General features: G+C 44.0%; 1 protein-coding gene across 1 annotated transcript; it reads left to right on the forward strand.

The window, feature by feature from the left end:
- Positions 1–5,245: 5,245 nt before the first annotated feature.
- Positions 5,246–10,881, forward strand: LOC311111455 (tubulin beta-3 chain). Its single transcript, XM_084154189.1, has 4 exons — positions 5,246–5,453; positions 8,745–8,853; positions 9,088–9,198; positions 9,488–10,881. Exons 1-4 carry the CDS (start codon positions 5,397–5,399, stop codon positions 10,558–10,560), a joined length of 1,350 nt encoding a protein of 449 aa, XP_084010315.1. The 5' UTR covers positions 5,246–5,396; the 3' UTR covers positions 10,561–10,881.
- The last annotated feature ends 5,299 nt before the right edge of the window (positions 10,882–16,180 follow it).

A 16,180-nucleotide genomic window follows, 5' to 3' on the forward strand; every position in this document is an offset into this window, starting at 1 on the left:
AACGTAATGATGGTGTTAGAGTCGTGCCTGGCCATGCAGTCATGGGTGAACAGGGAGTACAGGAGGGGACTGAGCACACACCCCTGAGGGGCCCCTGTGTTGAGGATCAGTGTGGCAGATGTGTTGTTGCCTACCCTTACCACCTGGGGGCGGCCCGTCAGGAAGTCCAGGATCCAGTTGCAGAGGGAGGTGTTTAGTCCCAGGATCCTTAGCTTAGTGATGAGCTTTGAGGGCACTATGGTGTTGAATGCTGAGCTGTAGTCAATGAATAACGACATCATCGATGCACTTATTGATGAAGCCAGTGACTGATGTGGTGTACTCCTCAATGCTATCTGAAGAATCCCGGAACATGTTCCAGTCTGTGCTAGCAAAACAGTCCTGTAGCTTAGCATCTGCGTCATCTGACCACTTCTTTATTAACCGAGTCACTGGTGCTTCCTGCTTTAGTTTTTGCTTATAAGCAGGAATCAGGAGGATAGAGTTATGGTCAGATTTGCCAAATGGAGGGCGAGGGAGAGCTTTGTATGCGTCTCTGTGTGTGGAGTAAAGGTGGTGTAGAGTTTTTTTTCCCTCTGGTTGCACATTTAACATGCTGGTAGAAATGAGGTAGAACAGATTTAAGTTTCCCTGCATTAAAGTCCCCTGCCACTAGGAGCGCTGCCTTTGGATGAGCGTTTTCCTGTTGACTTATGGCCTTATACAGCTCATTCAGTGCAATCTTAATGCCAGCATTGGTTTGTGGTGGTACAGCTATGAAAAATATAGATGAAAACTCTCTTGGTAAATAGTGTGGTCTACAGCTTATCATAAGATACTCTATCTCAGGCGAGCAAAACCTCGAGACTTCCTTAGTATTTGATTTTGTGCACCAGCTGTTGTTTACAAATATACACAGACCGCCACCCCTTGTCTTACCGGAGTCAGCTGTTCTATCCTGCCGATGTAGCGTATAGCCCGATAGCTGTATGTTGTCCATGTCGTCGTTCAGCCACGACTCGGTGAAACATAAGATATTACAGTTTTTAATGTCCCGTTGGTAGGATAACCGTAATCTTAGGTCATCCCATTTATTCTCAAATGATTGAAGATTGGCTAATAGGATTGATGGGAGAGGCAGTTTACTCGCTCGCCGTAAGATCCTTACAAGGCACCCCGACCTACGTCCACGATATCTCTGTCTCTTCCTCATACGAATGACGGGGATTTGGGCCAACTCGGGTGTCTGTAGGATATCCTTCGCGGCCGCCTCGTTGAAGAAAAAATCTTCGTCCAATACGAGGTGAGTAATCGATGTCCTGATATCCAGAAGCTCTTTTTGGTTATAAGAGACGATGGCAGAAACATTATGTACAAAATAAATTACAAATAACGCAGAAAAACACACATACAGTGGGGGGAAAAAAGTATTTAGTCAGCCATCAATTGTGCAAGTTCTCCCACTTAAAAGACTTACCTAATCATAGTATAATTTCCTTAGTGCTTTATCACATGTTCATGAATGGTTGTATTCATTCATTCTGTACACTTTACATCATGTACAGTGGGGGGAAAAAGTATTTAGTCAGCCACCAATTGTGCAAGTTCATCCACTTAAAAAGATGAGAGAGGCCTGTAATTTTCATCATAGGTACACGTCAACTATGACAGACAAAATGAGAAAAAAAATCCAGAAAATCACATTGTAGGATTTTTAATGAATTTATTTGCAAATGATGGTGGAAAATAAGTATTTGATCAATAACAAAAGTTTCTCAATACTTTGTTATATACCCTTTGTTAGCAATGACACAGGTCAAACATTTTCTGTAAGTCTTCACAAGGTTTTCACACACTGTTGCTGGTATTTTGGCCCATTCCTCCATGCAGATCTCCTCTAGAGCAGTGATGTTTTGGGGCTGTCGCTGGGCAACACAGACTTTCAACTCCCTCCAAAGATTTTCTATGGGGTTGAGATCTGGAGACTGGCTAGGCCACTCCAGGACCTTGAAATGCTTCTTACGAAGCCACTCCTTCGTTGCCCGGGCAGTGTGTTTGGGATCATTGCCATGCTGAAAGACCCAGCCACGTTTCATCTTCAATGCCCTTGCTGATGGAAGGAGGTTTTCACTCAAAATCTCACGATACATGGCCCCATTCATTCTTTCCTTTACACGGATCAGTCGTCCTGGTCCCTTTGCAAAAAAACAGCCCCAAAGCATGATGTTTCCACCCCCATGCTTCACAGTAGGTATGGTGTTCTTTGGATGCAACTCAGCATTCTTTGTCCTCCAAACACGACGAGTTGAGTTTTTACCAAAAAGTTCTATTTTGGTTTCATCTGACCATATGACATTCTCCCAATCCTCTTCTGGATCATCCAAATGCACTCTAGCAAACTTCAGATGGGCCTGGACATGTACTGGCTTAAGCAGGGGGACACGTCTGGCACTGCAGGATTTGAGTCCCTGGCGGCGTAGTGTGTTACTGATGGTAGACTTTGTTACTTTGGTCCCAGCTCTCTGCAGGTCATTCACTAGGTCCCCCCGTGTGGTTCTGGGATTTTTGCTCACCGTTCTTGTGATTATTTTGACCCCACGGGGTGAGATATTGCGTGGAGCCCCAGATCGAGGGAGATTATCAGTGGTCTTGTATGTCTTCCATTTCCTAATAATTGCTCCCACAGTTGATTTCTTCAAACCAAGCTGCTTACCTATTGCAGATTCAGTCTTCCCAGCCTGGTGCAGGTCTACAATTTTGTTTCTGGTGTCCTTTGACAGCTCTTTGGTCTTGGCCATAGTGGAGTTTGGAGTGTGACTGTTTGAGGTTGTGGACAGGTGTCTTTTATACTGATAACAAGTTCAAACAGGTGCCATTAATACAGGTAACGAGTGGAGAACAGAGGAGCCTCTTAAAGAAGAAGTTACAGGTCTGTGAGAGCCAGAAATCTTGCTTGTTTGTAGGTGACCAAATGCTTATTTTCCACCATAATTTGCAAATAAATTCATAAAAAATCCTACAATGTGATTTTCTAGAAAGACAAATCTGAATTTGTCTGTCATAGTTGACGTGTACCTATGATGAAAATTACAGGCCTCTCTCATCTTTTTAAGTGGGAGAACTTGCACAATTGGTGGCTGACTAAATACTTTCCCCCCCCCACTGTAATAGTACAATTGGTTAGAGGGCTGTAAAACGGCAGCCATCTTCTCCACGTGAACTGGTGCTGTGTGACTCATCATGGCAATCCTCCTCTCTAACCTTACTGGCATGATGCAGAGTCAGAGAAGGATAGATAAGTTATGAGATGCATGATTTAATCATTTTGACAGAAGTGTTATATGACAGTAGCATCAATTTCATCAGCTTCACCACACTCTGTGGCATTGTGCCACTATTGGGGCCCTTTATATCAAACATGTTAGGCCTCCTGTAGTTCAGTTGGTAGAGCATGGTGCTTGCAACGCCAGGGTTGTGGGTTCGATTACCACGGGGGGGCCAGTATGAAAAATGTATGCACTCAGAGCGTCTGCTAAATGACTAAAATGTAAATGAAAACGTTAGAGTGGCTCTGGCAATTTCTGACCACTAGATGGCCATATTGGCTTTGAGACATGGGAGGGGCGGACAAGCAACTCTTGACCAGTGTTGGCAAAACATTTAGCCTCAGTTTTTCTCACTGTCCCCAGAATTGGCAGTGCATGGTCTTGGAGACCCACAGGATGTGGAGATTTTTGGAATTAAAGAACAGTGACATAATCCATGAATCAACTCTCATTAAATCCTCAACAGAGTCATAGCAGACTACCAGTAACCCAGAGCAGTGAGAGTAGGACTACTATCCACAATGTCTAATTAAAGTACCCAGTAGGATTCCATACAGAATCCCTCTGATCTAGCTTTCCACTCCCTTGTCTATGGCAGTGTGGTCAATAACGTAATCATTGGTGTTAGCGTCATCTTTAGAGTGACACTATGGTTTATTGATGTTCTAACAGGTGAACGCCCTTCTACTAAAGAACAGTTAGCTCAGCTGTATCAGCAGACGAACAAGAAATCAACAGCTATCCCACACTGTGTGGCTGATTAGCAACGGAGGCTCGCTCACATTGTGTGGATTTAGTTGCTAAGCAGCAGTGGTTGGCAGACACTGATGGGGCGTGGGGGGGGGGGGGGGGGGTTGTGGTGGCTGCTCATACTGGTCTTTGTGCTCTGAGCAGAGGTTCCTCAGCTGTTCTAAATGGTTTCACAGGTGTTGGCTTGTCATCCTCTCCACAGGCTCTGTATGATGAGAAGACAAAGCAGGCCCAGACGTCCAAACAGACTAATGGCTCATCCTATCGTGTTTCTGGAAATCAGAACACACAGCTACTGGATCAGAGGCAACTTACAGTGTGAGATGTACTGTATGCATGTACTGTAGATGTCTCATACACACATGTGCACACACAGACACGCACGCACACAAACAGGACCTGCTTCATAGGCAGACCATCTGTCCATGAGGAGCGCCACTGGAGTCTTCCTCAGAGCACTTAACCACATCTGCTGCCTGACTCAGCAATCAATACATATCTCAGCGGGCAGAGACTGCAGAGAGTTGAGGCATAGATAAACATCCTTGGCCCAGACTATTCACTGTATAATGATTGCAGTGTTCATGCTAATAAGGGCCACAGCAAGGTTGTGGTCATCAATGTTCACTGTGCTCCACTCTTCTTCCTCCCTGAATCTGCTGATACTGAATCATAATGTTTCTGAGATGACAGTTACGGGACTGACTTTGGGGAAAAATTATTTTACTGTCAGAAATTGTTTATCTCTGTCCTTAAGGATACATAGGTGTGAGTAATCTCCTAGTCTATAGAAAAATGCACCATGCCACACGACTATGTTCATACAGAGCAAGAATCAGTCACACTGTTCAGTGTTTAAGATCATTTTCTCTCCCCTCATCTCCCTGACATCTAACTAAACTGTGTTGTTGCTTCCACCATGACTCTGGGATTTTTCAAATGTTGGTGGTCGTGGTGGTGTGTTGTGTCTGTGTGTGTTGACCAGCATCACTTTGACAGCCCCGACTAGCCTAAATCTATTACTGATCCTTACCTTAACCAATTCGAAAATTAAATATCGGTTTGCACGTCAGCCACGTCCCGTTAGTTTTTCCCTGACTCACACTGGAATGCTGTGCGGCAGGTTTCTGCCATTGGTCAGCGACCGTCTCTCTCCAGGACATAGATGACGTCTGCAATTGGTGGAACATAGTACCGGTTTCGCCACACAGTAGACCTGCGCAAGATAAAACCTCCACTCAGCACATACCAATCCCTTTGCTTCCGTGTGCGACTGGGACCAGCGCTCTCTCCAACTCGCCCACATCCGCAAGAAGACGAACATAACACACAGAGGACAGGATGAGAGAAATCGTTCACCTTCAAGCCGGCCAGTGTGGCAACCAGATCGGAGCCAAGGTATAAACAAAATAATCTTCGCAAACGCTGACTAGTTTAATCATGATTATTTATAATATATTTACGCAAGTGCTATTGTGCCATTTTAAAGCATTGTATTGTCATCTTTTTTTCATGTAATGCATCCGTATATTTTTTGTTATACCGAAGTTGTGGGGCAGCGGGTTTACTCAGTAACGTTAGGTTAGTTGAATAGTTTGGGATCCCCGGCTGTGTCGCAGAGTGCGAAAGAGATGCGTAGTTCGGGTAGATGGAACTAAACTCAGAGACGAGAGAAGAAGCGAGGCATTTCAGTCGCTCCTTTTTTTCTGGTTCATACACAGTCAATAGAGTAAACAGACCTGACCCAGATGCTATCGCATTGGTGCCTATGGGAGAGCCCACACCTTAAGCAACGCGGAACTGTGACCATTTGTTTTAATGGTAAACGGCCAGAGATCCACCATCTTTTGTAAACTGCGAGTGTATGATGCACAGAAAGGCGTGGTGAGACACTGTTGAAAACCACCACGCCCTCGGGTGGACTGCAGGGGGGCCAGACAAAGGCTCGGACTGTTGGGGCTGGTCCCGCTGCGCAAACACTCCACTGAGGGCCCGAGCACAATTTACAGGCCACTGTCACAATGACAAGTATAGCTCTCTTTCTCTAAGCAGCCTGCCAGCCTCCAGTAGATGTGGTAGTTAATAGCCTATATAGATATAGACCTATGACATATTTGACTTCGCAGCAAACTGAATGGATCAGTTAATCAAAGTTTTATTAATGGAGGATCAAATTATGATAACTGGACCTAAGTTACATTTACGTCATTTAGCTCTTATCCAGAGCGACTTACAGGAGCAATTAGGGTTAAGTGCCTTGCTCAAGGGCACATCGACAGATTTTTCACCTAGTCGGCTCGGGAATTAGAACCAGCGACCTTTCGGTTACTGGCACAACGCTCTTACCCACTAAGCTACCTGCCGCCCCAGTTACTACTGCATATAGCCTACAATCGCACTGACTAGTGGTTTGGGTTGCTGTCAGGTTTGATGGTCTATTAGATAGTGAGTCTTCAGGAAGGATATTGCCTAAATGCTGAAAGCTGTTATGCATTTGTTTACAGTGTGTGACTGAGGTAGTGTTTTAGCCTACAGTAGACAGCTTCTTATTTTGTTGCTGCTCTGTTTTGGATGACATCACCTGCACTTACAGCCAATCAGGTGATGTTGTATGTGTCCATCTAAAACTAAACAGGTCTACAGTTCTTACCCTCCTTTGTTGTCTTTTGACCATCTGGGGATAGCCTACATTCTTTCTCTATGATCTATGATCTATGATCCTCTAGCGGAGCTGGAGACTATTTATCATGGATTTGTTCAGCATGGTGGATCATATATGGTAATAATTTCTGAGTGAAAGCCATAGGGGTGCTAATGATACTGTTTCATCAGCCTGATGATAGCATTTATTATTCATAACATTAAAGGCAGCCTTTTCTGAGCCTCAGTAGTGATTTCGGACAGCTACGTAACCTCCTCCTCCTCCTCATCATAATCACCATTACCCAGAACCAAATCTACAACTACAGCATCAGCTGGAACATACTTGAAGAGAATGTGTTGGGAGTGGGACTTTTTGTAATCTGATATACTGCAATGGTGACCTCATTCTGATGCTCAACTATGATATGGCAGTCTGTCTACTAGCACCACACATCTGCCACATTCAGTTATCAGACCACCCCCCATATATTTTATCAGGACATACACACTACACACACTTTAAGCGTGATCTTCTAGACTGTAGTGACAATGAGTTATCATCTACCATTGCTAATGCAATTCAGGATGAAGTCAGATGAAAACAGAAGAAATCTACACTTTTGCCAGTGTAGCTACAGTAACTGAGAATGAGACAGCAAAAATTCCCTACAAACTCTTTAGGCATCTAACTCTCTATTTTTCTAACGCTGTCTAGCGGTTTCCCTTTTATTCTCTTACAGTCTCTCCCTTTCTTATTTATTTCCTGTTTCTTTGTTTGTACCCTAGAAGAGATATTGCCAGATTGGGTTACAGAGCCATAATTAAAGAACAAGAGGAACTCCTAATTACTGATTTAGATGGCAGGGGACATCTGTTTGGGACAGGATAGATAATTAGAGAACTAAGGAGCATCTTCTGTAGAGGATAGAAAGGAAGGAAGGGAGGGAGGGAGGGAAAGGAAGGGAGTACAGCACCTGGGGAGAGGAAGGGGGACACCATTGTTCGGAGCTCAGACCAAAGATTGTCTTCATACTGGGTGTGGTGCCCTTGGTCACAGCAGTCTGGATGGAGGAAAGGTCACTGACACCATATGGGATTAATGCCACTCCATCTGGCTGGCTGTGACACAGATATGGGATTAACAAACTGACACCAATATGGGATCAATATGGGGCTTTTTTTTACAGTATATTTTTAGTGTCTTTGTGTCTTTTAGTGAATGCCCAGATGGTGTTTTTTGCTTAAATTAGAACAGCACTGTGCAGATAAGGACATTCTCTTGCATAGTAATGAGAACAATATCTGAGATTAGCACAGTAAAATTGACAATATCTAATCTGTGATCTGATATGTCCATTTGGCATCCTCCTTCCAGTGCATGTCCTGTGTTTGCCCTTGATAGTGATGACTGTGTCTGTGTGTGGGCCTGCAGGGGTCTGTCTGTGTTCTATTTTAGACTTTCATAGGGCTCTCTCTCTGTTTCTCTCGCTCTCTCTCTCTGTGTCTGATACACACACACTGGCCGATACACTCAGTGACAGTATACACATTTGAAGTGATCAAGGGGACTTCATTTGGTAGTGTCCTCTTTTGTCTTTTTACCTAGCAACACACTTCCGGTACGTGTGCATGTGTGCAGGCATATAGATATAGATATGTGTGTGTGTGTGTGTTGTAGCAGAGAGAGCCTCTCCAGATGGAGTCTGGCCCCTCTGAGAGGGCCTCTACCTCAGTATGAGTCTAGCGCCCTGAAGCCCTGGGGGAGGGTGGGGACAGAGCTGGACTAACCGTTGGCTTAAATGAGGTCATGGATCAATGGAGCAGAACCCAGGACGGATGGCAGACAAAGCCTAGACACCCACTATCCCAACTTACATTGGCCCACATTCCTAACCGTTTTTACTAGAGCCCCCCACTAATTTCACCTCCAAGTACCCCAGTGATAGTTCAATATGGTCCCGACTATCAATCTGCTGAGAAGTTTACATCCACTGTGCTTGTATAAAACGGTGTTACTGCTAATGTTTGTGTCTGTGTATTGTACAGTTCTGGGAGGTGATCAGTGATGAACACGGCATCAGCCCTACAGGGAACTATGAGGGCGACTCCCCACTGCAGCTGGAGAGGATCAGTGTCTACTACAATGAGGCCTCATGTGAGTCTGATACTGTAACTCATACTAAATACACATCTACACAAGCTCAAAAACAACACAACACTGCAAGCTCTGTTGCTCAATACTTGTAATGGCCTGTTTCACTCTCTCACTCTTTGGTGTTTATCTAGACTTGAACATATCCACTTGAATCCTATTGTACTGAACTTGACTGTGATATACAGTAGTATTTATTAGGGCATTGCAGGTAACAACATCTGCTGTCTCTCCCAGCCTCTAAGTATGTCCCCAGAGCTATCCTAGTAGACCTGGAACCAGGAACTATGGACAGTGTTCGCTCTGGGACCTACGGACAACTCTTCAGACCAGACAACTTCATCTTCGGTCAGTGTCTGTCTATCCAACATGGGTTAAATATGGCCACCGTGCTCAGTGATTGCATTAAGAGGATGGTTGGCAGTAACAGTCAATCTGCCATTTACAGTCTCTTCCGTCATTATCACTAACAACATAAATAGTCTGATGTAATATTTCCATTAAAGACATTTGCGTTTACTTATGGTAAATGCTCCCAAATGTCATTCAAACATTATGTAAATGTGTAGATCCTGTACAAATGCACTGTTGATAACTGCTGAAGTGCTATCTTGAAGTGTGTTGTGTTGCTCTATAGGTCAGAGTGGAGCTGGTAACAACTGGGCTAAGGGCCACTACACAGAGGGGGCAGAGCTGGTGGACTCAGTACTGGACGTAGTCAGGAAGGAATGTGAGAACTGTGACTGTCTCCAGGGCTTCCAGCTCACCCACTCCCTGGGAGGGGGCACAGGCTCCGGCATGGGGACCCTGCTCATCAGCAAGATCCGGGAAGAGTACCCTGACCGCATCATGAACACCTTCAGCGTGGTGCCCTCCCCTAAAGTATCAGACACAGTGGTGGAGCCCTACAACGCCACCCTGTCCATCCATCAGCTGCTGGAGAACACAGACGAAACCTACTGCATTGACAACGAGGCTCTTTACGACATCTGCTTCCGCACGCTCAAGCTCCCCACACCCACCTACGGAGACCTCAACCACCTGGTGTCGGCCACCATGAGCGGTGTTACTACCTCCTTCCGCTTCCCCGGCCAGCTCAATGCTGACCTCCGCAAACTGGCTGTCAACATGGTGCCCTTCCCCCGCCTGCACTTCTTCATGCCTGGCTTCGCCCCCCTCACGGCGCGTGGCAGTGCGTGCTACAACGCACTGTCCGTGCCCGAGCTCACCCAGCAGTTGTTTGACGCCAAGAACATGATGGCCGCTTGCGACCCGCGTCACGGACGCTACCTGACCGTGGCCATGGTGTTCCGTGGTCAGATGTCCATGAAGGAGGTGGACGAACAGATGTTGGCCATCCAGAGTAAGAACAGCAGCTACTTCGTCGAATGGATCCCCAACAACGTCAAAGTGGCCGTCTGTAACATCCCGCCCCGCGGTCTCAAGATGTCCGCCACTTTCATTGGGAACAACACGGCCATCCAGGAGCTGTTCAAGCGCATCTCCGAGCAGTTCACCGCCATGTTCCGCCGCAAGGCCTTCCTGCACTGGTACACCGGAGAGGGCATGGACGAAATGGAGTTTACTGAGGCAGAGAGCAACATGAACGACCTGGTGTCAGAGTACCAGCAGTACCAGGACGCCACCACCGAGGAGGAGGGAGAGATGTATGAAGACGATGAGGAAGAGTCGGAGAGCCAGGCCCGGTGAACACCTTGGAAGAAGAGCCAAGCTTGTGTAAACCCAGCCGACAGAGCTTTGTCTTTTTAGCAGGCTGAAGCAGGGTTATCTGCCTCATGTACACTGTACTGTATAACCCTCCCTCCCTTCCTATATCCCCCTCCCTGCTCGCACTGTGTCTTTGCTAACTGTTAGCCCCACTTCCCTTAGCCCTCTGACCAAGTCAGGGCCTCCTGTTGATAAAAACCTCCAGACAGACCACTAAGTTGAATGGGTGAAATAAAAAGAAAGTGTCTCATAAACTGATGACGAGTAGCCCTTAATTTCTTATAATAAACATGTTCAAGCCTACGTTGTACTGAGGTTTTTCTGACTTGTTTGGGGATATTAAACATGAATAAGGGACACCATCTTGTTTTGCTACACTGTGTTCATGGTTTCTGAATTTGTTTTTAGTGGAAACGGGGACAGTGTCTTTCTTATAGGAAAGTAGTATAAAGCAGAGCCTTGTTGAACGTGGACTCCACTGCATGACTGTCCCATGTGGAGGTGACCTAGATGCTGGATAAAAATACTGTATCTCAGTCCCCTGGAGGTTGAGGCACACCTTGGGCAGCCTGGATGGAGTCTGGATAGAACAGGCTCTCTCAGAGACAGGCTGTGAGGAGCTAAGATGGTGGACGATCTACAACACGTGTCAAACTCAATCCACAGAGGGCTGCGGGTTTTCACTCCTCCCTTGGACTTGATTGATTAATTAAAGTCATTGATTAGTAAGGGACTCCCCTCACCTAGTTGTCTATGTCTTAATTGAAAGGAAAAAATATAAACCAGCAGACACTAGGCCCTCCATGGAATGAGTTTGACACCCTTGATTTACAAGATCGCCTGCTGACGGCCTTCCAAATATACACTTATCTGCATGGTCTAAAATGGGTAGGCAACCCTGGTCCTGGAGTGCTGCAGGCTCTTCATGTTTTGGATTTAACTGACCTGGAAGACCAGGTGTGTTGAGTTTAGGCAATCACTGAACTGATCAATCAGTTTAGTTGGTCAGGTGTGGTGCCTTATTGGAGCAAAATCCGGTTGCATACCCCTGGTCTAAAAGGAGGCAGGAACTCTAGTCCATATGGTTAGAGCCAATTGATTAGGAGGACAAATAGGAACAGGTCAAATGCGGAGAGTGCCCCGAATATGACACATTCAAAAAACATATCAACAATCCCAAGTGAACACCTGCACTTCCTGAAGAAACAGGAAGAGAAGTGACTCTAGCTCTCTGGTTAGAGAGGGAGGGAGATTGATGGAGGCTGTTTGTGCTCTCTCTTCTCTGCAATGTATGGGGCCAGTTGGCTGGGTGGATCACATGCTGGCGATGCCTCAGCACTTAGAGCCTGTGGCGAGAGGCCCTGAACAGAGCAGCTCTTTATACAGTAGTGCAGAACACACAGACCCTGTCATGGCCTCTCTAATCTCAAAGATGCATCCCCACATAACACAGTAGGCTTGCCACCTCCAGCTTCCTCATACAGTAAATATCTATAGAGAACAAGGCAGCATCTGTCTTTCTGGTATGTCTCTGCCTTACCTCAAGTGAGTGTTGACAACACACACACACGCTACACATTAGACACAAACAACTGACTTCATTAATATCAACAACTCATCGTCCCTTTGGGCTATCATGACTGTTATATAGGTGTCACTATTCAGACCCAGATTCCAGCACTCAGGAAAACAGAGATAATACCTGTGATTGAGACACCAAAGGATCTCACTGATGGCCTCATTTCCTGTAGTGAAAACTGCTGCTGCATCATTTAGGACTGCATTAGAACAGAAGTGTTTACCCACATGAAAAAATACAATAGTATAAATACAATATAATTAACTGTAGTATACTGTAGTATTTACAGTTAACTATAGTATACATACTGTGGTAAAAGAAAACTAGTATATACTTTAGTAATTAATGTAGTGTTTTTGCATATTGTAGTATACTGTAGTATTTACTGTAGTGTTTTTGCAGACTAGTATACTGTAGTATTTACTGTAATGTTTTTGCAGACATGACTGTAGTATTTACTTTAGTGTTCTTGTTTTATTATCTTTGACATAGAAGTGGAGGCTTTGTCCTTCAGGAAACCTACTGGATAAATACTAATAGGGCACATTTTCCATAACCTGTATATAGGACTGGGGGTCTGAACGGTTAGCTCAGAGCTTCTGCTGTCTTCTATAACCTGTAGGGAATACAATATATGGTTTATACTTGGCATGTAGGTTTCTCACTTATGGCTGGCACAAATTGTGATATGGGGGAGGGGAATTAGCAGGGTGTATGCAAATTGAATACTTTAGTATTTATTATAGTTAACAAAGTGTAGTGTTTTTGCAGACATTACTGTAGTATTTACTACAGTGTTTATTTTGCGGATAATACTGTAGTATTTACTATAGTATTTTACAGTATACTATAACATTCTATAGTAAGTACTACACATGATTGAGGGATACTAGTGTGTAGTATATTATTCTACAGTTTACTATAGAATTCTATGTAGTATTCTATAGTAAACTAATATTTTCTCATATGGGTAGCATAGGGATGAAGCAGGCCTGTGGACTGTAGGGAGAGGCCTAGTGAGTCAGTGTCTCACTTGCAGCCAAGCTATAGAGGAAAGAGACATATACTGCTCAAAGCTCAGACCAGCTAGGCTGATGTACTGGATCATTACACACAGAAGGTATGGAGGGGCCAATCCAGCAGCAATTGTGAGAGTTCAGTACAACAGTTGAAATAATTAGATAGATCTTCCTCATACTATTTGTTCTCCCCTGCCACAGGAAACAAGGACGTATGATAATAGAGGGGCATAGGAAGGAAGCTATTCCCAGACAACACTGCCATAAATGGTAGACTAAAGGTATTTGACACTGCTAGCAAAGTAAAGGCCATATCTAGTTCTGTTAACACATTATAGAGGAGAGATGAGAAGAGCTACTTGAGAGGTGGCTCTATAATGACCCCAACACAAAAGCAATAATTATATTTTCCTTTCTTGCTCTGGCATTATCTGCTTGGTTTTAAACAAGCAGATAATGACCGAAAAAGCACTGTCCCAAAGCAATTTTCACCAAATGCTACTCAGATTTTTGTAGCTCTCTTTTTGAGGAGTTGAGACAGACCTAGTGATTCAAGAAGCAAAATGCCACTTTATCCAGGTTGATTTCAGAAACGTTGTATAATTATGGAGCCAGATAGCTGCCAAAAGGTTGAACGTACGTATCGTTAGGATCATAAGAAAATCCATATACGTAAATTGTAAGGATCGTAAGAAAAGGCATGCGTGAAACATGAAACACAAATGTGAAATTTCATCTGTGAACATACAAACACCATGTTACGATTACGGACTAACATTTTAGGCTTGAACAAATCTTATGTTGCAATTCTGATGTACAATAATACCTTTCAGAGTTTTGGCAGTTTCATCTCACCAACAAAAAAAACATACACAAACGCCTGTAAGGAGTTCTACGCGAACAAGCATAACACAGTATTAAAAAATCGGAAACCGGAAAGAGGTATCCTGCACGTTTTCAAGTTAAAAGTCTCCATTCTCTATTACTCCTCAGTTGAATTTACTTCCAATTTAGGTAGTTAATGTAATGGATTTGTTTCCCAGCGCAAGTCTAGATAGCTCTAGCTGTATTATGCCTACAACAGTGAAGTTTCAGTCCGCTAGGTGTATCTCTACAGCATGGGCATATCTCTGGGTGACGTGGACATCCCCGTGCATGCACCTTATCAAAATATGACTAATTCAATATTGCACCATCCCATGCTCTGGGCTCTGTCTGCAATCATATGTAGTATATACCAGGAATAATGAAACATGGAATAATAATAGATGTTTGGTGAATCTATGAATCATGCATGACCACTGGAGTCTTTGCCACTCGTATTTATTTCATCACTCAAAATCTTGCCAAATCATATTCTGTAGGAGGGGTTAATATACATTTAAAATAATTTGACATGATTTATATGAATCAGATCATGAACATATGGACTTTGAAATGAACAAGGGGGAGATTAAATGTAGGCTAAGTCTTGCATAAGCGTATTCCCACACTTTACAATAACTCTGTTGCAGTGGTCTTAAATAGTTTCTGTATAGGCTATTCCCTCCATTGCGACACTGCTGCCTAGTTGAAGAGCTTGTGATCTCCATGCAGCACCACAGCACCATGCGCCTTCCGAAAAGCACCCCTCAGCCTCAGAAGATGCCCTTCTGGAGGCATGCAGCCATAGAGTCATTATACCCTAATGTAGACCTATTTGCCTACTAGCCAAATAAAGTGCAGAGCATGCATGATGCATGCAACTCATCATTCCAACATATTTGAACATTTAATTCATCCTTCATTCAGTTCAGTCAGTCAGTATGTCATCCATTCTGTCATTTGTCTGAGTTGCAATAGGAACTAAATCAAAGAGAATAGAAGAGTCTTATCCATTTGTTTATTGAAATCCATGTGTGTATTCAAAATTATCTAAATTCTCCAAAGTTCTTTAGCCTATCACTTTAATAATTCAATGTTTCATTTACATTTTTAGTCATTTAGCAGACGCTCTTATCCAGAGCGACTTACAGTTAGTGAATACATATATTTTTTTATACTGGCCCCCCGTGGGAATCAAACCCACAACCCTGGCATTGCAAACGCCATGCTCTATCAACTGAGCTACATCCCTGCCGGCCATTCCCTCCCCTACCCTGGACGACGCTGGGCCAATTGTGCGCCGCCCATGAGTCTCCCGGTCGCGGCCGGCTGCGACAGAGCCTGGATTCGAACCAGGATCTCTAGTGGCACAGTTAGCACTGCGATGCAGTGCCTTAGACCACTGCGCCACTCAGGAGCTTTAGACCTATCCCCCCAAAAAACAGGCCTTCAACTTGTAGGCATTGTAATTTAGGCTATCATTTTGAGTACTGGTGTCTTGCGGAATAATTTTAAAACTCTATTTGAGTTTTATATCTGTTTTTATTATAGGCCTCCCCTTAAAAAGAGACCCTAGCTCACAGGCCTCTAAATATAGCCATTAAATACATTTTCAACAAATTAGTTGAAGAAGCACATGCAGTGGCTGATAGGGAAAACAGATCTGGTAATAAAAATAGGCTATAGAAAGTCTTGACCATTTGGGACCCCTTGGCTATTTCTCTCAGGACAGGTTATAGCCAAGACCTAATCAATATTTTGTTTTGTCTGATTTATTGATATGGATATAGCCTTTGCGTGATGGGGTTGTGCAACTCAAATGGCTATAACAAGCCTACATACAGTGGAATTCGCAAATACAACAGTCAAAATGCCTAATATAAGGCCTACAGTCCGTGCTCCCAAATACTGGAGAAAGTGTGATTCATTAGGTTACATGATCACCACAGCAGCCCCAAGCGGCTATAAAAATAATTTATGCAATTATATGGCCATTAAATAACACACAACAGCATGGCATATTTAGATAATGGAATAAGCCTACATTTACATTTACATTTTATTTACTTTCTATTTTGCAGCTCAGGCAGTTATTCTAGACAAGGCTCTTCTGTGTCTTTATAGTATCATTCTCACACAA

This window comes from Coregonus lavaretus (assembly GCF_964263955.1).
Source record: "Coregonus lavaretus genome assembly, chromosome: 37".
NCBI lineage: Eukaryota > Metazoa > Chordata > Actinopteri > Salmoniformes > Salmonidae > Coregonus > Coregonus lavaretus.